The sequence below is a fragment of the Spea bombifrons genome, chromosome 2 (assembly GCF_027358695.1).
Source record: "Spea bombifrons isolate aSpeBom1 chromosome 2, aSpeBom1.2.pri, whole genome shotgun sequence".
In the NCBI taxonomy this organism is placed as follows: domain Eukaryota; kingdom Metazoa; phylum Chordata; class Amphibia; order Anura; family Pelobatidae; genus Spea; species Spea bombifrons.
In genome coordinates, this window is record NC_071088.1 from 123,926,997 (window position 1) to 123,949,733 (window position 22,737).

Here is a 22,737-nt window from a genome sequence, read left to right on the forward strand (position 1 = left end):
TAAAGACTTAAAGTGGGGGAAAAAAGTGCGGCCTATATTCGGGCCAATACGGTATATCATCTATCCTCAACAGCCTCATCTACAGACCACTTATTTTAAGCCTCTACAGCTTAACAAACATCTACAGCATAAAATAGAGCCAACTTCATCTACCCTTCATCTGCAGCCTAATGAACAGCCTCAGTGTGGTTGATCATCAGTTGCCTACCTAGGGAAGGCTATTACAGGGTAGATGATAAGAGAATAAAAGCAGTGAATATTTTTAAAGAAAAAAAATATACATTAGTGGAATGGTAAAACAGTATTTTGTCTAATGAATGAACAGGAATACATGTATTTTAACATTTTTGGTATCTATCAGTTTGTCAGAATATGTTATATACAGACAGAAAACCAATTTAAAGGTCCCCCCTTAATAATAATGCACCTTACTTACAGATATGCCCCTCTACCCACAGATATCCCCCTCTGCCCGCAGATATCCCCCTCTGCCCCAGACATGCCACTCTGCCCCCCAGATATGCCACTTTGACACCCCAGATATGCTTTATGCCCCCTAGAAATGCCTACCCAACCCCTAGACATGGCTACCTGGCCCCCAGACATGCTTCATGCCCCACTAGAAGTGCCACTCTGCCCCCCTGATATGCCACCCTGCTTCCTAGAAGTACCACACACCCCCGACTTGCCAATGCACCCCCAGACTCCCTGGTGTCTAGCGGGGCCGGCTGGTGGAGGTCTGTGCGATGCGCGCAAACAACCTCCGCTGCCAGCACTACAGAGACGCACCAGCGGAAGTGCCAGCAGCGGAGGTTGTCTACGCGCATCGGCGTAGCCGGTGAACGTCTGTGTGATACGCGTAGGCAACCTCCGCTGCCGGCACTTCTATGGTGGAGCACCGGAAGGTTATGTCACGCTAGTGCTCCACCATAGGCGGAAGTTGCGGCAGTGGAGGTCATCGTGCAGACGTCCACGGCTGCCGGAGAGAAGGATCCAGGATAAATGAAAATGCAACAAAAGCAACGCCTGGCGCCCGGAACTGCACGTCCCGGGCGTCAGGCCACACGAACTGCACATGCCTGCGCAAAACCCCGAATATAGGCCTAAAGTGGGGGGAAAAAGTGTGGCCTATATTCGGGCCAATACGGTATTTATTTATAGAGTGCCAGCAGATTCCGTAGTGCTATAATAATGGGGGGGGTAGTGGCAATATATAATGATGTGGAGAAGTGAGTGGTGTGGAGATCTCAAAGGAGGGGAGAACAGATAATTTGTATGACACACTGGTATAGGGAAGACCATAAAATAGGTAAAACACATGTAAAAACATGGAACGCGACCTATTGGAACCACCAAAAATTAAATCAGGCCACCATCTACAATATAAAACCAAATATAAAACAAACTTTAGTTCTCAGATCTGCAGCCTAGTTATCAATTATTTACAAACTTCATATATTTACATATGCATATTTTATTCATAATAGAATTAAACTTTTTCAAAACAACTTCTTGCTTGTTACGTTTGCCATACCCTTGTCCTATAATTTTTTTCCCTAACATACCAACGCCATGGCCAACACATTATCTCAAAACGGTATTTTTGGAGAATATATCAGTTTTTCCCTAACATATTTATGTTACCCTAACCATTCTTAAAATAAATCCATCAAATCCTACAAAAGCTATTGACAATAAAAACATCTATCCTCCAATGTGACACATAAAGGGTTACTAAGTGAATCCTCCGATCATAGTGAAATGATTGTGCATATCCATCCCTATTACACAAGTGTCAGATGTCTGTGTTTACCAGATTGTAACTGATTGATTGTGAACTCCTTGCTAAGCCTGGGACCAACTTGTTCCGCACGATGGTCCTCGCATGATTTTATTTTTTACTTTTATTCATTAAAACTATTATAACTTCCCCACAACATTAAAGGTCATCTATTGCTAGCAGCAATTTCTATATAATACACCATACAAACATAGCTAAAAAAAAATATCAATTATGTATTTTTGTTTTCTTCTAAAACCTGTTCAGTTTAAGGCAGGTATAATCCAAATATATAAAATAAAACATTTTTCTTAATATTTTTATTGCTATCACCCATTTGGGCTGTTTAGAGGAAGGGATGATTGTATTTGTTAAATCCGTGGATGTCAATGTATGGTTAGACGAACAAGGTCCTCAACGCTTCCCGGTTTAAATTTGTCACTGTCTGTGTAACTCATTGTAGAACCCAGCTTGATCTGTCATCACTATATAAATAAAATAGTAATAAAAATAGTAAAGCTCTTTTTTATTACAACACGCTGTCAAAGAACCTCCTGCTTAATAACCAACAGTAGAATCATTTTACAGCTCCCCGTGTGATGAACTGCTCCATGTTTCGTGTCTTGGGCATCTTTAGTTCTTTAAATTATGTAAAAATTTAGCTTCATTCAGAATTTTTAGGGAATACTTAATTGCCCTTTGGCACAAAAGGAAAACATTAATAGGCTGATGAACTGAAAAGGCTTCTTTTAAATGTGTGGTTTTTTTTTTAAGCCTTTAATTGAAAAATAACTATCTACTAAGGATTATTTGTGTAACAGAGTAGAATATGCAATAAATTATTTGAAATGGAACGGTACCTTCAAGCGTTCCTACACCCTTCACCTTTGTACATTATATCAAAGCTAGAAAAAAGTGGATCTCCCGCTAGTACCAAGGCAAAAGGGCATTTGAGGATTATGGGAGATGTCAATTAGCACCGGATTTAACTGAAGATGTGGCTTTTGGTCACCCCTCTTCTCTCACAAATGCTACGCTGTTGAGTTAAACCAAATGAAGTTCTATCTTTCTAAAAAGAAAAAGAGCTTTTATTCCTGCTCGCTCTAATAACATATCCTGCCTACTTTCTGAACACTTCATCTGGCAGCTAGAAACTATCCTTTTTTATTCTAGAATAAAGTGTAAAAATGAAAACTGTAATTTACGTTTAATATTTTACGTAGCTTTTTAAGGATCTATTATTTTAGACCTATGCTAAGTACCTTCCACAATTCGATGCCTTGATATTACATATTACATGTATCATTTCTCTACAGAGTACATGTACATGCGCATAACTAGCTGAAGCGCAACAATTCTAAACAGTTGAGGTTTCCGTTGTATTTTAACAAGTCGTGCGTGAAAAATTGTTTAATATCCTGTTTAAGTAAAACATATTGCTCTGTTTACGTAATACCTCTCCATTTTTGCGGAGTTGGATGAAAAGGCTTATATTTTCAGCTATCCTGACTTAAAACGTCTCAATTCATTTATATCTCTGCTAGGATTATGAAACAAAAATATAAAATCTAGCTCTAGAGTCATGTATTTTAGCACAAAGACAAACTACTTAAGTAAAAGTGAAGTCTTTCACCATATATTATGAGCTAGTGCAGAGGTTCCAATCCCAACCCAAAAAGTCGTTAAAAAAAATGAATACTCTAGCTTTACCTTTGAGGAAAAAAAAAGAAAGAAGGATACTGTAAGTACGAAAGACGGACACTTAGAATTTAGAAATGAAACATAAGGAATGTATCGGCCATTCAAGAATTTCATATTATTAACTTTCATTCTCTTAAAATCACACTCATATAAATACATATCATTTTTTATTAATAAATAAAACCCCCAAATCCTGAACACTGAAATGTGGACGAATGGTGTCAAAATAATGAACCATATTTAATATGTTGTTATTTAGAAATACAGCTGATGAATCCAAAGGGTTAAACACGGAAGTACACTCTACTCATGACATTGTTATTATTATTAATTGTTTTACATAGGGCCATCATATTCCGCGGCGCTGTACAGGACATCGTAAGCATTATAAAACATAACAGCTTGACTTACAGACACAAGAGGCAAGGAGGGCCCTGATCACTTTACAATGAAGTTTACAATCCAGAGACATGTTTACTAAGCGGTGTCAACGTCTTCTGCTATAAATGGTGCAATGGCACAGCCAGCACAAACACTTAAGCGACACTATTCCTCTACTTTAATCATATGCATAACATACTATTCTATATCTGCAATAAGTTGCTTTAAGTGTTCCATCAAGCAAAAAGTATCTGCAAAGCGTAAAACGGTATTTCATGAAAATGTCACTGATTATCTTCTACTAAAAATTAGACGTCGTGTTTTCACTTTAATCTAGCGGTCTCGTGAGCAACTTTATACCCATACAAAAAAAACCTATTTTTTCGATGCTGACCATTGGATTGCAATTATATTAAAAAAAAAAAATCAGTTATGGGGCGTAAATCAGCAGGGCTTGACAGACATACGAGGAATTTAAAGGGTAGCGTCATATTTTTTATGAGTTTAACAGGGATGTACCCACAGAGAACACAGAGAATAGCACAAAAAGTTTGACGCCAGCAGCAAAAGCATAGAATGACTGTCGCTGGTTGCTTTAGTCCTGTCAAATACATCATTTGCTCACAAGCTTTCTTGTCACATGAGTGGAAAAACATTAGTAAAGTCTTAATTTTCTCAATAATGGGGTGTTTGGGGGCAAAGAAGACTAGGGAGCAACCCCTAAAGCCAATATCCAATTTTGACCTTTGCATTTGTCAATTGTTAAACAGTTCCGTTAAAACGCTGTATCATTCTCCCTACATGCATGTTCTTTAACAAAGATTTATTAACCAATCTGGAAGCGATGTATGAATTATATTTTGATCAGGGAGTCAAATATTTGTTCTTTAACAAAGACATGGTATTTATTAACCAATCTGGAAGCCATGTATGAAATATATTTTGATCCGGGAGTCAAATAATGGGGACGCTATCCCTCAGCTATCTTCAAAAGAAAAAAAGGCCTAGAGGGAATAAAATATACGTTTAAAAAACATGAATGGAAGTCAAAGAAGATTTAATAGAAATAAAATTAGCAGACTCCCTATTGGCTAGATTTTCAAAACGAGTGAATTTATTGGTGGGCTACAGATAGAATAAATACATAGGAACAAAAACAACTGCAATTAAACGAGCATAACTGATAATAAATATTTTTGCAGGTTTACTACACCAACGGGAAACTGTAATTTATAAGGGTTCCAAATCACTGGATGTGCGTTTAAAAAACCATGTTTCTCACAATTAATTTCCAGCTGAAATACATTCAAAAGCCTTTTCTAACCACCAAGCAGCCCCAGGTCTGTGCATTTAAATCAAGATTGTATTTGATCGGCTTCAGACTTGAGCATTTTTTTCAGGCATCTTTGACCTTGATGATATTACGTTTAGAACACGGAATGTCCGCGTAACATGTATGTCAGCAGTGGCTTGATCCATTAAAACTACTCCTACTAAAATGCAGCAGTAGGACATTTCTTATAATTTTGAAACCTATTTTTTCACTCTTTTTTTTTTTTCCAGAATACAGAGCATCAACCTTACAGCAAAGCTCAGGGTAAACAGTTGCAAAGCACACCGTCTTCTTATCCGACATGACCGCAAAAATTAGAAACTACCTATTTCAGTAAATGATTTCTGTACCATTTCCAATTAATTCCTCCGATCCTTTGTGCCTCTTCGAATGGATCAAAATAGTAAAATGTTTCTTTTTCTTTACGTATACTGATTCTTCAAGGTTAAAACAGCCACAAAGAATAATTAAGGTTTTCAGTTCATAATAAAAAGTGCTGATATCAACTACATTAGTAAACTGCGCTGTATACCCCTGTAACTCTACTCACCCCGGGGATATTTGGGCATTTATAATAATAATAATATTAAGCACAAAAAATCATTCATAACCCAGATACATAATATGTAAGATACATACATCCAGAGTCTAAACATCACCATTAAATTAGATTACAAGTAAAATGATGCATTTCACTCTGTGTAACTTAATATTTTAATGGATCTTCCTAAAGCACACAATGCGAATGTATAAATGCGAATGGAAAATAAAACCGACATTATAAAATTTGATTTTCCTAAATAGTTGTTTTTTAGTTTCGTATGGTTCACAGGCAACAACCCAACCATTTCATCAGTTAAAACACTTAAAAATGCATATCAACATCTATTCCAAACCAATCTATTCACATCAGACTCAGGAGGGGGGGGGGGGAAACATATTCCAAAATATTTTATCCAGTTGGTAATAATAGTAATCTCAGAATTCCATAAACGTGTTTCGGAAGCAGAGGTGTTCTATTTGGAGATTTATTTATTTAAGGATATTTTATATACAATATATTAAACAACAATAAATCATAATTCAAGCTAAATTTAAAGAAAAGTGAGCAATTGACTTTTTTTTTGCTAGACTAATGACTTGTTCGCTAACTGCAGTAATATGTGTTAAATGCTAAATGTTAATATATGTGAAATCAGAGAAAAAATGTGTGTATCCACTGTGATGCTGGCACATAAATAAATGTAGTTGTGATTATTAAACAGTACCTAGAATTATTGCGTGAACCAGTTGCTTTGAAATTAAGCATCGGTTCAGACAGCGTACGACAGACAGCATAAGGCAGAGTACCAAGTATATCAGCAGCCGAAAGCATTAATTATTTCTGAAAGAAATGACACAGCATATGTCCTACCTTTGATTTGTAGAAAAACAATCAGCACGAGGTAAGGGATCATCGTAGTCGGCTAGCAAACTTAAGGCGAAGGAAATTCTTGGTATAAGCTTTACAGCTACCGAGTTCTAGGTCTGCTTTTCTGAACACCTCAGTAGCTACTATAATACAGAAAGCCCTGTTCAACCTCCTCACTGGCAGAGCATGCTCAAATGACACCGCTCTCGCACACACACACACACGTCTACCGAGGCAGACCCTGCTTGGCACCCAGCAGCATATTGCTGTTCTATAAATTACAGCAAGAGCAGAGTTTGTTACTCTTATGATAACGTATGGAACTGAATGAAACTGATCTCATTCCTGATTCATCTGAGGAAAAAAGAGATTATACATCTGCTTCAGGCAAACACATTCACATCTGTGCTGTCATGGTGATAACGTGTCATCAAAGAGTAAAGCACATAGTTTTATTTCCTCTAAGATGTGGATTGGTTAGCGTCACATTCTGTCTAGGATAGAATGTTCTTTTCTGAGTCTATCTATGTATCTATCTGCAATGTGTTTTATGGTGTTTTTTTTTCTTTCGGGGGGAAAACAGATTTCTCTCTTTTTTTGGCTAGTAACGTTCATATTTATAGGGCAAAACTGAGATTATAATGGATCACCAAATTACATTAGAAAAGGTTAAAAAATTAAGAGTATTTTTTAAGTAAGCCCCCCTCTGCATATAAATTCTGCAAGTACACAAACTGCATAATATAGGCAAATGAACAAATACAGCGTATAAATTGCTTCACGCCATAAGTCTAGAACTGAAGTCAACTAACTTTTCCAGCACACACTTGACCCTAATTAGAAACTCAATTAACCCAAAGAAGCTTGGCTTCAGGAGAATATTTGATGCTTAGCAGTAAAACTAATCACACATCATTTACATTGACTGTAAGCCGAACAATTCAGTTGACTGAACTATGAAACTGAAAGGTCATATAGTGGTTTAAGCAGACGCGACGTTAAATATTCTTACTCTATGATCTTTATGGATCCATTCTAGACTGAGTTTTAAAAAACGTATATATGTAAACATTATAATAAATAACAGGCTGCTGCAGAATACTCATCCGTGTGCATTTTAGATAACAGGCTGTGGCAGAATAGCCTCCAGCGCAGTATTTTGGATTGTAGTAGATGAATTGGTATGAATATGAACTGGCGTGGGAGTTAAGGTGGAGCGATTTTTATTAAACGCTACTTACACAGCATATGGCTATTCATGCTGTATTGCAGGCGTACAACTCGAACTCAGTAACATGACCTGCAGCAGATAAACGCGACGCCGTCAACTGAAAACCTTGGAAGTGCGTAGAATGAAAACAGTCTTTCATATGCATTTAATGAAAGAGTCACCAACATTTCAGGCATCTGGATAATGGATTAGCATGTCTGCACGTTTTACTTAAATTCGTGCTCTTACTCAATGGAATAATTTATTTGGGGTTTCCAGCTGTCACACTCACTGTAAGGAGGCAGTCATGTCTATTTTCAAAGATCAGAGAATGAAAAAAAAAAGAAATATCCTGCTCTTAATTTACAGACATTGTGTTTGTTGTACATATAAAGGAGTTAGATGGGGTAACAACCATGCCTTATTGACCGTAAAGGTTAAAACATATGTTTGGCGTTGTTGGATCACTCATGCATACAGAAAATCTGACTTGTATTATGGTTGTAGACTGCCTTTGCGCACAAGACAAGGTCTAGAAAGTTTAATGTGGTGATGGAGATAGTTTCCCTTGTAATGAGTTAAACCTGCACGGGACGTATACCTGGCTATGTAATAGTTCTTTGTTGAGTTAGTAGTAGTAATCAGTAGTAGTGGACAGTATTTCTTGAGGTGCTGCCTGACTCCAGTTCTGAATTCATCTCCCTTTTTCCTCCCCACCCTTGCTAAGTCAGCGTACACCAAAATGGAGACGTAACAAAAGAGGATGGGTAATTAATTATACAAATCATGTGAACATGGCTGCTCCCATGGCATTTAGCAGGTGTCTAATGTATTATAGTCTGCAAATGCTGTTATGTAGATTATGTTGGTGTATAAAAATGTAAAATGTAGGATTTGGGAACAGTGACAGATCCAATTTAAGGTATAATAGATGTTCCTGCCATTGCCAGAAGACTGGCAGCCATGAACTGCGATGTTTTTTACAGAGCCCAGCCATCTTTCTGATGAATTGTAGATTGCACTGTAACAGCTTTTTAAAACCTCTTAATTTTGCAATCAGTCGTATCGTTTCTATTGTAATTAACTAAATTAGAAATAAAAAGAAGAGGGAAAAAACTGTTTATTAGTGTAATCAAATGACTTCCTCTTAAGACAATGAATTTAAATTGTATATTCATTCTCAAAATAGTTTCAAGGCAATGCTTGTAGCTTCTTCCTCAGGAAAGAAGCAGAGAGCTACAGCATTTAGCATCACTTCTGAGGGACCGTCTTCGGGAGGAATCCATTTTTGGAGCCCAAACCAGCTATCCCTGTCTCCTTCCCTGTTGTCCCTCTTTCCTCAGGATATTTAAATACAGCACTAAACATCACAATGTGTGTAGAAACAACAGAACACGTGTTTAGAATTTAAACAGTGTAAATCAAATACATTATCTATTATTAGAACTATCAACAGGCACACCTGGGAATTTCCCAGCCTAGGCTACGCAGAGCTTTTCTTCTTCTGGGGAAGTTGCTTTGTGAAGTTGTAGGCCTAACCACAGACAGCCTTAAGAGGGCCAGGAGTAGGAAAAGATGTAAGCATTTCCAAATACCGCTCCCCTGCCCACAGAAAGATGACCCTCCATAAAAACCCTTCATAAAGCCCTACCTTGAACATACGCCCTAAAACTTACATGTCCTTCTCTGGCAGTATGAAATGTAGGGAGATATGGTACAGAGATTAACAATAATGTACATTAGGTACAGTGGAACAAAACTGCAGGTTTAGCCAGGTATAAGCACAATCATAAAATAACCAAAGAAAGAGACCGTTGAGGTAAAAAAAACAAAGCAAAATACAAAATGGGAAACTAAAGTACATTATTTCGGAACAACATATGAAAACATAACTGGTGAACCATTATTATTATTATTATTATTTTTTTTATATATATATATAGCACCAACAGTTTACACCAACAGCGCCAACAGTCAAGGATGAACCCAAGGCATTGGGCCTGGTTAGTAGGAGAGATAGTCGTGTTGTTAATGGTGATAGAAAATTCAGGTAGTGGAGTGGAGATGGAGGAAGGGAAAATAATGAGTTCAGATTTAGAAAGATTAAGTTTCAGGTAGCGTTGTGACTAACTAAACGCATTTGATTGAAACCATATCTTCAACATAGTGAACACAGTATATGATCTGGTGAATGGCAACAGTCACAGGCCTCTTATAAAGAACTTAGTCTATATATTTTTAATTTGTGGCTTATTATCAACACTTCATAACACTGTTATACATTTTAAGTGTTAAAGCCCCAATTCCTCTTTTAACACTTGTATAATGATTTTTGTTGAATATTTGTCTCTTAAAATTTATAGTTTATCTCAACTGATGATAGTGTTATCAATATGTTTTGTTTAATCCTCATCAGTTAATGAGTCCTTTAAAAGATAACCCTTTAGCGATCATATGCACAGCCGAGTGGTCTCTTAATTTTCATGAGGTCCCCCTTGCAAATGCAGAGAGGAATTCTGCAGAAACACCTCTTAGACATTTGCCTTTTCCCCTTCCCCAACTGTTTGGCTTACCGCCAGTCAGCTCTAGCGTTGGCTGGCGGTGGGGTCTAACAAGACCCCCAATGTGGATGTGCAGAAAGGGCACCTAGTTATTTAAATGGGAGTGCATTCCTGCCACTGATTGGCAGTCAATCAGTGGCCCGAATTATTGAACCATGGAGGAGGCATTAGACGGCAGCTCTCAAAAATATCCTCAATGTACCTTTATGTTAAAATGCTTTTAATGAATTTGTGCATTAAATTGTTTTTTCAATGTTGCCATTGAGGCAAATGTTCTTTCTCAATTTGTACTGAATAACAAATATGGATAGAAAGACAGATAGATACAAGGCTGAAGTTCATAACTATCTATCTTGTTTATTTTTTTACTAGATTTATTTTGTCATTCCTGTAAGAGAAGATTATTTTACACCAATAAAAAATATAACTATTCGAAAACATCACACTGAAATTAAAGAATGTGCATATATTTACTCTTAACTACATAACCTCTACTAAGAATGCACTCATGTGCAGGTATTATTTCATGCATCCATCCAGGCAGGTCTTCAGATCCCATTATTATTCTCAGGGGTCACCACAAGATGATAGTGGGAAAAGACATCTCCATATGTGTGACTGAGATCACCATAAAATAGCATTTTAGATCCTGTGGTTAAAATGAGAAAAGGACCAGAGATAAAAGGTGAGATATTAATGCAGGTAGAAAAGGGATAGAATAGCTCTTACCAGTTTGTAAATGCTTTGTTTATATGTGTCCAGATAGAATAAAATGTATTATTAAGTTAATCATCAGCCATTAAATCTTTTCACTTAGGTTACCTAAAATCTGCTTCTTATTCCAAGTTTACCGGAGTCAACAGTAAAGAACGTACAGGGTTATAAAATACAGGGTTATAAAATATAAAAACTATATTTTATAGTGATGAGAGTTATGCTGTACTACCTCCACTCTCTGTCTCAGTATATAGTGATAGGCGTTATGCTGTACCACCCTTTATGTCTGGATTACCATATGATGATATAAGTTATTATGTACCACCATCAGTACCTGGATCACTATACAATAATGGAAGCTGTGGTGTGCCACTGTTAGGCTCAGTATATATTGATGGAAGTTATACTGTATCACGTCTGGTTTGCTATATAAATATGGGAATTATGCTGTACCACTGTCATTGTCTGGCTCAATATATAATTATGGGATAATAAATATTTATTTTTCTTTACATATATAAGCAACAACAGCGCTGTATTCTCTTTCTCTTCTTCTATATAATGATGCGAGTTATGCAGTACAAACATCAGTATGTGGCTTAATATATCGTAATGAGATTTATGCTGTACCACCATATGTAAGGCTCTCTATGAGCTGCACTGTATCATATCTATGTCTGGCTAACTGTATGCTGATGTTGGCTATGATTTAACAACTAGAAATCATAATGTGTCAAAGATTACTTTACTGTCCCATTGTCGCTAATGTCCCAGTAAGCTCATGTTAAACAATTGCTCAGGACACGACCAGCACAAAATGTGTGTTAAGCACTGAGTTTAGGGAAATTTTATTTACTATTATAATTTAATTCTCTGCAGTTCTAATATCATTAATTGTTATTTATTTAGATATTTTCCCCCAAATAACCCCTGTAAAAATCTATTGGGGAGGGGGCACAGTTTTCTTCTCTTTTGGCTCTAGTGCAACAGGGGCTATCTACGGCTAATTCTCCAGGACATGCACACAGAACTTTATGTGCAGCAAGAGTAATTTAAATAGCAGCATTGACGATTGTGAAGAATTACACTTCTTGATAAATGTCTATTTAGCTGCTTCCAAGCACACAAAGCTCCATGTCTGCTGTGCTGCTTAGTAACAAGTGCTTCTGAGTTCTTACATGAGCCCAACACTTCCTTGATTTCCTTGACCCAGATTTCTAGCTGACACTCCAGCCCATCGCTCAATCTGCCCAGTACTTGAGGAGCACTGCACAACATTTGTTCTCAGTGGATGGCTGCTGCATCCCGACTCAGCCCAGTAGGCCTGCATTTGACCCCTGGCAGAGGAATTAGAGGCTAAATAACCAATCAGAGCCATTCTGAGAGTCAAAGCATCTGGGAAGCAGGTAAGAGTTGTGCTATTTTAACAAATGCCCCAAAGTAAATTGTTAGAAAATATTTTCTTATTATTTTCATTTTGATTATTACACTTTATTATTCATTATTTTACGTGAGTTATTTGGTAACACAGTTGGGGATTTGTAGGAGGGAGACTCATTATTATATTTTTTGCTCACCAGAGCCTTGAATCTGCCTTTAAAAAATATATGTACATTTCAGGATGACTATATAAATGCTTAAATGATACACCTATCATAGATTTGAAGATATCTTGCAAATAACTCACTTTGCTAGTCAGATGAGATGAGATGGTGAAAATTAGAAAAAACCCTGTTTCTCTGGTCAGTTTCTTGTTTCTCTAGGCAGGGGAGCAGACAGGTAGCAATCATGGTCACAACTGCCACCGGTCCTGTCACTCCAAGGCGCACACATCACTCCTGCAAGTAATTAGTATAAGCAGGGGCACAGGTAGGCTGTTTGAGGGCAAAGATGGCACAAGCAGGATATTTGGGGGCAAGGGCGAGCTGGTTGGTGGCAAACATGGCACAGACAAGCTGTTTGAGGGCACTGACAAACTGGGAATTAAGGTGGCATAGGCAGGCTGTATGAGGGCAAAAATGGTAAAGAGAGGTTGTTTAGAAATAAATATGGAACAGAGAGGCAGTCTGGGGGAGATGGCACAGGCAACCTGTTTGTGGGCACAAATAGCACAGACAAGCTGTTTGAGGCAAAGATGGAACAGTCAAACTGTTTAGGGAAAAAATTACACAGGCAAGCTTTTGGGGGGTAAAGATGGCACTGATAAGCTGTTTTGGGGCACAAATGACATGTTGGTGAAGTTGGGGGAGGCTGTTGTTTACGGTCCTGGGAGCAGAATTTGGTCACCCTCCCACCACCACCACACTAATCCATGTTCCACCCACTTTTGCTTCCTTACCATCCAGTTCTCCTCCTCTATAGATACGATAGGTCTTGCTTCGCCCCTCCATGTGGCTAGCCACACCCCAATGCAATGCCATTGCCCCAGAACAGAGAGCACTGGAAAGCCTACAGTTAGAATTACCGGTATAAACATCATCATCAGAGGCGAGGTCCACTAACAGCTTGGCAGTCACTTGTTTAAAGAGCAAATGTGCATGATTAATACAAGAAAAACACAGTAGCAAAGATTAAGCACATTGGAAAAGTTTGATAAATAGCAGAGTAATGGAAAGCAAATATCCATAAATATATACTTTGACAAAACTAGGTTAATTTGTAATTTTTTATTTGTTATGTTGATAGTTGTGTTACTATTGTAGATAAATGTTTTCTTGGTTTGTTGACTCATGTCCTGAAAGAAAGGGATCTTTGTTTAAAAAATAATCTAGCCTATAAATACTATATCCTTTAAAATATCTGAATTATATTTGAAGATATTTTTAATAATTTTTAATATTTCTGGAAGATATCTGCTATTTAACGTTCACGGAACGCATCCCCTAAAATACCAATTCTAAAACATATTACAAAAAAAGATATAAAATAAGATAATCTGAGAAAAAAAAAGAAAGATATATATTGGGAAGTCGCATAATGATCACTAGAGACAGACAGCTTCACTCGTTGAATTGAGGGTGGTATTCTACATAGTGAAAAATTTGTGTTTGAGCATATGGGCCCAACTTTTTTAAATATGCAATTTTTTGCATGTGACCTCTGGACAGCGCCGAGAAACCTATAATAATAATATTGTTAACACTATATTGTTACATTATTTCATTGATATTTTATCCTGCTGTAAACTTGCGTAACCTAGCTGGTATACTAAGTGTATGATATTTTACAAGGCGATATTAACCCCTTAAGGACAATGGGCGGTCCCTAAACCCATTGGAAACAATCCATTTTGAGCCCGTACATGTACGGGCTTTGTCATTAAGGGGTTAAGTTTCAAAGCTTCTATGCAATTATCACTATGCACCTACAGTACTTTTCTATTAAATAATGAAATATGCAATTTCTTTGCATATGACCTCTGTACAGCGCTGAGAAACCTACCGTGTTTCCCCGATAGTAAGACACCCCCGATTGTAAGACGTATCGGGAGTTTCAGAGGGGTCAGCTAATATAAGCCGTACCCCGAAAGTAAGACATATGTCTTACTTTCGGGGAAACACGGTGGATGTTAAATAAAGTTTTTTTAACTTTATTTAACATGGAGGATGTTAAATAAAGTTGAAAAAAACCCCCGATGTTTTTATTTAAACCCTGTGCGGCCGCAGACCCCTAAGGCCGGCCCCTTAGAGCAGGGCCGACCTTTGGGGTGTGCGACCGCACAGGGCGCCACACTCCAGGGGGTGCCAACCTGCGGCACCCGGCACCCCTCCAGAGACGGACAGTAATGTCTGCCGCTGGAGGAGCAGGCTCGCAAGGGAGCGGTATCGGAGGTCTTTAACAGACCTCCGGCTCCCTTGAGTGATTTTAAGCCGGGTTCAACCCGGCTTAAAATCACTCAAGGGAGCCGGAGGTCTGTTAATGACCTCCGATACCGCTCCCTTGTGATCTGCGCGGCAACAGCTGTTGTGCGCCGGGGTTTCTTGTCAGATCCCGGCGCACAACACTGAAGCCGCGCCCACCGCTGTCCGTGCCCTCTGACCCGGAAGGAGACAAGAACTGAAGAAGAGGAGCGAAGAGGAGGAAAAGAAGCTGAAAGAAGAAAGGAAAGGTAGGAAAGCATTAAGTGAGAGTGGATTGGTGTATATGTGTGTGTGGATTGGTGTATATGTGTGTGGATTGGTGTATGTGTGTGTGGATTGGTGTATATGTGTGTGTGGATTGGTGTATATGTGTGTGTGGATTGGTGTATATGTGTGTGTGGATTGGTGTATATGTGTGTGTGGATTGGTGTATATGTGTGTGGATTGGTATATGTGTGTTATGGTTAAAACAAAAAATTCGACAATTTTTTCCCAATATAAGACATACCCCGAAAGTAAGACATAGTGGGGCTTTTAGGGATAAAAAGAAAGTAAGACACTGTCTTACTTTCGGGGAAACACGGTATAATAAAAATGTTAACAATATATTGTTACATTTTTTCATTGATATTTTATACTGCTGTAAACTTGCGTAACCTAGCTGGTATAATAAATGTATAATGTTCTACAAGGCAATATTAAGTTTCAAGGGTTCTATGCAATTATCACTATGCACCTATAGTACTTTTCTAATAAATAATTAACACACAGCTCACTCACTTACAGTATTGATATCTGCAGTAGGTAGACATGAAGCCTGAACTATTAAATCCTTGATGAAGGCGCTGGCATTTGTAAAGGGAATTAACTGTGAGATATCATTGCCTGATCTTAGATACCGTAACATTCTAACAATAGCTGAATTAAGAACAGGCTATACTGCCCTTAGACGCTCAACTGCATTTGGCAAGAGAAGATGCAACCTGAAAGACAGGCAACAGGCAGACAGAAATACGACTTACCATAGAAAGCATTCCCTGGAAGTACTTTGTTAAGTAGCATGGAACAAATTTCATGAAGCAGTGGAAGCGAGGATGTATTTTACCTGTTTTTCTTCTCTGCCTATAATGAGAACCTGGCACACGGATGTCTCTACGGACACTGACACACAATCATGGAGATACCGGTAGCTGTGGATGGGCTCTTGAGTCTATTCGGGCCCTGCTGTCCCTTTTGTAGTTTGGGAAAAGTTACCCTTATGTTGAGCGTAGATTAAAATAATTTCTGAATTTCTTTAAAGCAAGGTATAATAGTTACTTGGCTGCTTCAAGGTATTTAGTGTTCTTGGGATCAATGACAATATAAACCTAAGTGTTAAGGTGTACCTGCCAAGTTTTCTACACACAAAGGACATTTTTTTCCTCCCCTGATGATGCCCTTCTTTTCTAAGAGCCCAATCTTTGGTGTCTATGAAGGTTTTCACAGTGCTCTATAGCCATACATGTGACAGTAATGTGTATATAAAAAAGATGTAGAAGTGTATATAGATTAAACTGTAATGAATCATAGACCCTAAAACAAAAGTATCCTCTTTGACCATTATACATTTTGGAATGGTAAGGTAACAAGTTCTAAAAAAAAGGTTGGTATTATTTTTATACATTTTTATTTGCCAATCATTTTAAAAGCAAGATACAAGTGATTGCAGTAAAAATGGGATACTTGACGGTGAATGTGATGTAGCTCTAAATCCAATCTGACTGTAGAAATTGATAACAAAACCAATTTAATAAATCTGGCATGGTTTAAACTAACTGTACTAATTCTTGGCAGGGTTGGGTGTGCATGAGAGTTCCTTTTTCACAGGCAATCTGGCAAAGTTTCCATTGAAGTACATCAGGCTTTTTCAACATTTCAACTAGAGATTTACATGTGCTCCCCAACATGTTTCAGACCTTTTTGTGTGTCGGGTACTGTGAGCCCCCTGCTACCTTCTCGTTTACAAGCCCCCAGAGATTAAAAGTTTATATATATATAGACCTATATGACTGCCTACGTCCACATTTCTTCCCTGATTAAGTGTTTGTATTTATAATGTTAAAATCTGTGAAACACACTATATTCCGACATTTCCTTCTTGGATCCCGGGACTGTTGGCAGGTATACACACTCTGATATTTTAATTTCGAACCTCATTTTTTCTAATATAATTCAGTACCAGACAGTTATCCTTAGTCCTTTAGCACTTGAAGAATTAGTGAACACAGAACCCCTGTTGTTCTCCTAGTCAGGATACTGAATTAATTAAATGAGACTTGCCTAGACATATAAAATGGCAAACAAGCGCCTCTGTAATTTAACGCGACAATGGACAAGGTAATTATATAAAACGTGAATCTGACCTCTTTTGTTTTTGTAGTTTGGAAAGTACCTATGTTTTGACACTTTAGTTTGCATACAGGTACATATAGAGCTAAATACAGCCTTTGATACCCTCTGCGTCTTAAAGCTGTATTATTAGAAATTAGCATACTGTGGCCATAATATAAAGCATGATGCCATACCTTTTTATATTTCGAAATTTTGAGAAATATTTTAGGTATCCACTGGGGATATTTTAATGTGATAATAAAACTTAAACTTAGGTTGCAATACCTACTGTAACCAATAGGGGCCACTGAAGCATGACAGTATATAAACAAACTCATGTGCAACCAGTGGCTAATTCACATTCTGTTTCCATTAGGCGCAAGTTGGATTACGTTCTTCTTGTGGTGCCTCCCATAGGTGTATTTATAATATTTGTAACCTCCATCCCACTTAGTGAGGGAACATAGATGGACTTTCATTCCTGGTTATTAGTTTATTAGCTCCTCAACCCACACAAGATTAAGGAAAAATGAAAGCAATAGTCAACCCATGTTATTATTTTAGCAACTTTTTCTTTTTAAAACGTATTTTACTTGCATGACCTTGTCTGAAGCACATAGCCTGTATAGTTGCATCTATTTGCCAGCAATGGGTGCCTAGGTGAATATACAAGCGGCTTTGTGAATGCTAGCATGTGAGTATGTGCATCTCTTGTCTGCTCACTTGGCTTTACCTTGAATGACCACTAAATAGTTCAGATTGTAAGATGGCAAGCATTTTATTCTTTCCCTAATAAAGCATAAGTGAAATTCGCCAGGAATCAGCCACCTAAGGACAAAATTGCTTAGTTTGATATGGAGAGTTTCTCTTCTATATTGCATGCCTCCCAACTGTCCTGGTTTGCGTGAGACAGTCATGATGTTGCCACTCAATCCTGCTGTCCCACCGAAGGCAAATAAGCATAAAGAAACATGCAGTTTTTACATATAGTTAGAAAACATAAATGTCTCTGTTTGCCAAAATAAGGGCCACGTTTTTTTTTTTAACCACTCATTGGAAAGAGTACATTCACGTAATTACAAAATTGATAATGTGTTCTGCATTAGAGTTTCCAGAGAGGAAAGCAGGGGAGATTCTGAATCTATGCTTGCTTAAAAATAGCAAATAGCAAGTCAAAGCAGCCAAGGCTGTGTGGAGAAACAAGAACATCACTACACATTATATATGTGAGGCATAATTGGGATTTAACTAATCAATGTGCAAACTGTATAGAGAAGATACCCCCAGGTTTCATTGGTTGCATGCCGCAAACATGCGAAATTACAAAGAATTCAATAGCACCAGGGAGCAGTGATCTTTGGTACAAACCTCTGCGAGGAAAAGGCTAGGTAAAGTAAATAGAAAACAGATGCTCAGGATAGTTATTCTGCAACTAACTATTTTACTGGAATGTCCTACAACAAAGCAAGATTTCCGTGCACATCAGCAAACACATACTAAAAATGCTATTTAACGCTTAGAGTGCCAGCTACGTATGTGGAATGTTGCTACACAGATCACAAAAAAAATGTTTATGCGGGGTCTTGGGTGTTCTAAAGAATGCACAGGATTTTCCTTAACAGGCTTTTATTGTTAAACACTCTGGCTTCCTCTGAACAGAAGACAATGCGCAAATTGGTCATAGATTGATCAGCAGCTTTTGTGGCAGCACAGTGCTCAAACAGGCTCAATAGAACGCTGATGGGAGGCTTGCGTGCTCTGCGCTTTTCAGTGGAAAAGTAGGTTTAAACAGGGAAACAGTTTAGGGGTTTGCGTAGCGTGCAGTAGACATGTGCAAATGGGCCAAATTTGTCCAAACGATTTGGACAAATTTTTTGGTTCGTGTCTGGCCCAATCGTTGTCAGAAAACAAATTTTATTCCCTGCCCATTCGGTTCGGCAAAAAATTTGGGGTCATTTTTTAATTTGAGAACAAAATCCGTTGCCTGGTGCCCACATTCACTCTCATTCAATCTCTCTCACGCTCTCTAAATGCGACCAGTTCCGTTTCTGCCAACAACTTTGCTACCTCATCTTCTATCTTCTCCCTTCTACCCTCTTGTTGTAATATTTCAGAAAACTACAACGAAGAACATAACTTTCCTTTACTGCAGCTCCCATGATGTTAAGCCAGCAATAGTAGGAAAAGTAGCTATAACTGTAGATTGGGTTTAGAGTGGGGGCTACAATAAGTCTTCAGTACAAACACTAACTTTTGTTGACTGCATCTATTTTACGGGAATTGTAGTCATAGACTGGGGCTGTGGCGGTCTACACTACACATTAACTGTTTTTTGTTGACTGCAGCTCCCATTAAATACAGTCAGCCATTACTGGCAATTGCAGACTGGGGTAGTTGTGGCTAATCTTGACCACCTCAGCTATTATAAACTAAAGTTGTCATGTTGCAGAGGTAATGATGGCCTGTTAGCTACTGCTGTAGTCCCACCATTTTTCCTATTTAGGGGTAACTAACATTTTCTCCCCACCAGGAAACCACTCTACTGAGCCAACAAAGTAGCCAATGGGGATAAAGTAAGGAGGTATTGGGGGGGTGGAGAGGATATTTTGCCCCTCTGGAAAAATCCTGTGAATGCCTATGTATGTGAATGCCTGGCAACAGCACCATTGTGCAGCAGGGAAAAGTAAGTGAAAGTTCTATAAAAAAAAAGGGAAAAGGAATGCCTCTTTAATCATTGGAGAAGGGAAGTTCATGGAAATAGAAGCAAAAGACCCAATGACACCATTACAGCAACATGAGTGATGCCAGCAAGAGGAACGACAAGCAAAATCTCTCTTCTTATCAAGACATAAAGTCAAGAAGAAGATTAAACTTACAATGGTTAGCAGGAGGCTACCTCTATATCGCTATAGCCACAAACCAGTGGGACTATCACTTTGATTTGTTGTTTGAGATAATAAGCGACAGTATTGACACGTTTGCAGAACTTACCTGTTCAGCTTTGGATCCTTGTAGAGGAAAGTGTTAATATGAAGAAGCACTCCAAATTAGTGAGCTGTATTTAAAAAAGGTTTAGCTACAAGAATACCTTTTTGGGGTTTACATATATACAAGGCTGTAAAGGAAAAAATATGGAAAAGGATAATATAGATATTTTATCTTTATTGTCTGCTGCAAAGGAAATTATAACTATGCTAGATAAGGATAAGGAAGAAGACTGCAGGCATCCAGTTCCTGGATCTTTTAATAATTGGTTGCAGGCCTTTTCCATTTTTGCCACAGTGCTGGGTGAGAAGCCTCTATCTGGAAATACTGGGATACTCCATGTTGTTATTTTGAAAGCATTTAAATATTTATCAAGTATGATGAGCTTTTCCAGCTGTAGCGATCAGTCTATTCTAACTTAAATTGGTGTAATGTAGACATTATGTCCTCAAACCACATGCGGCCCGCGGAGCGAATTTACCCGGCCCGCCGGGTGTTTTTGCCTCAGGACATCCATGTGTTCCGAAAGATGCTTTCGGAACACAAGGATGCAGTAGCGTACCTAGCGGGGGGCGGGGGGGGGCGGTCCGCACCGGGTGCCGCTCATCAGGGGGGTGCCAACTTGCCGGCACCCGGCACCCCTCCAGAGACGGACAGTAATGTCCGCCGCTGGAGGAGCAGGCTCGCAAGGGAGCGGTATCGGAGGTCTTTAACAGACCACCGGCTCCCTTGAGTGATTTTAAGCCGGTTCAAGGATTTCCCTTGAACCCGGCTTAAAATCACTCAAGGGAGCCGGAGGTCTGTTAAAGACCTCCAATACCGCTCCCTTGCGATCCGCGCGGCAACAGCTGTTGTGCGCCGGGGTTTGTTGTCAGATCCCGGCGCACAACACTGAAGCCGCGCCCACCGCTGTCCGTGCCCTCTGAACCCCGTGCCCTCTGAAGAAGACAGAAGAACTGAAGAAGAAGAGGAGCGAAGAGCAGGAAAAGGAGCTGTAAGGAGAAAAGAGGAAAGGTAGGAAAGCATACAGTGAGAGTGGATTGGTGTATGTGTGTGGATTGGTGTATGTGTGTGGATTGGTGTATGTGTGTGGATTGGTATGTGTGTGGATTGGTGTATGTGTGTGGATTGGTATGTGTGTGGATTGGTATGTGTGTGGATTGGTGTATGTGTGTGGATTGGTATGTGTGTGGATTGGTGTATGTGTGTGGATTGGTATGTGTGTGGATTGGTGTATGTGTGTGGATTGGTATGTGTGTGGATTGGTATGTGTGTGGATTGGTGTATGTGTGTGGATTGGTATGTGTGTGGATTGGTATATGTGTGGATTGGTATATGTGTGGATTGGTATGTGTGTGTGGATTGGTATGTGTGTGGATTGGTGTATATGTGTGCATAGGTATTTGTTCATAGTTTTTTTCTTTAACTATAGTCCGGCCCTCCAACGGTCTGAGGGACCGTGAACTGGCCCCCTGTTTAAAAAGTTTGAGGACCCCTGCATTAGGCTGTAGGTAGCCAGAATCTGTAGGAAGGCTTAACGGACATACATGTAAAACCCTAATTCAATGATCCATGACCCCTGCTTGGAAACACCACATGATGATATCTCCCAGTGATTTGTGTTGAGATATGCCTTTGTGTCCACAATCCATACAACACAAATCGCAGGGCTGTTGTCTCTGACTCCAACAGTAATGGTGTCAAGTGTTGCATATTGCTCAACAACTATACAAAACTTTACTGAATAAACAAATAAAAAATATATCTATAACACAAGGGAGTTCTTGCCCAGGTTGCCATTTGCTCTAGGCCTGGCTATAGCTAAAACGTATCTGCCCATACTTTGACAAACTTAAAACATATTTTATTTTTTTGCTGGCGTTAAATCACAAGTATACTTTTTACTGACTCCTGCATCTTATTTTCCAACTTGTAAATTGGAAAACCTGATGTAAGAGATCATTTTATGAGAATATCCAATGTGAAACACTATATTAGTATTCTGAATATTGTAGTTAACTCACATTTCCTAGGCTGTGCTTGTGGTTATGCTCCTTTGCATGCATCACTACACTGCATAGTAAATAAATCAGAATTTCTATCAGGGTTCCAGAGTCACAAATTCTTCTGTAAAACATGTCTAAAAATATATATACCGTATATATATATATATATATATATACACACACACAGTAGACTGCATATATAGATTGTCTGATCCTTCCATGCAGGGGTGCCTAAGTACAGCCAGCATCAAAGTCTACCATATAATCCTTTATTTTTTATTCCTCAAAAACTATTTATTTTTTTGCTTCTGCTTATATGTTGGCTGAGGTTCAAGAACAACTAATTGTGCACCCTTTTTTAAGAAAAGGTGTCAGAGAATGCATATCAGTAAGAGGTTAGTGAAATTATTTTAAAATTAACT

General features: G+C 38.6%; 1 protein-coding gene across 1 annotated transcript in view; it reads right to left on the reverse strand.

The window, feature by feature from the left end:
• The window catches only part of RXFP2 (relaxin family peptide receptor 2), a 92,971-nt gene extending 86,147 nt beyond the window's left edge, over positions 1 to 6,824 (reverse strand). Inside the window, exon 1 of the mRNA XM_053456370.1 lies at positions 6,610 to 6,824. Coding sequence (XP_053312345.1) covers positions 6,610 to 6,652 — 43 coding nt within the window. The 5' untranslated portion in view covers positions 6,653 to 6,824. The remainder of the gene's footprint in view (positions 1 to 6,609) is intronic.
• Between the last annotated feature and the right edge of the window lie 15,913 nt (positions 6,825 to 22,737).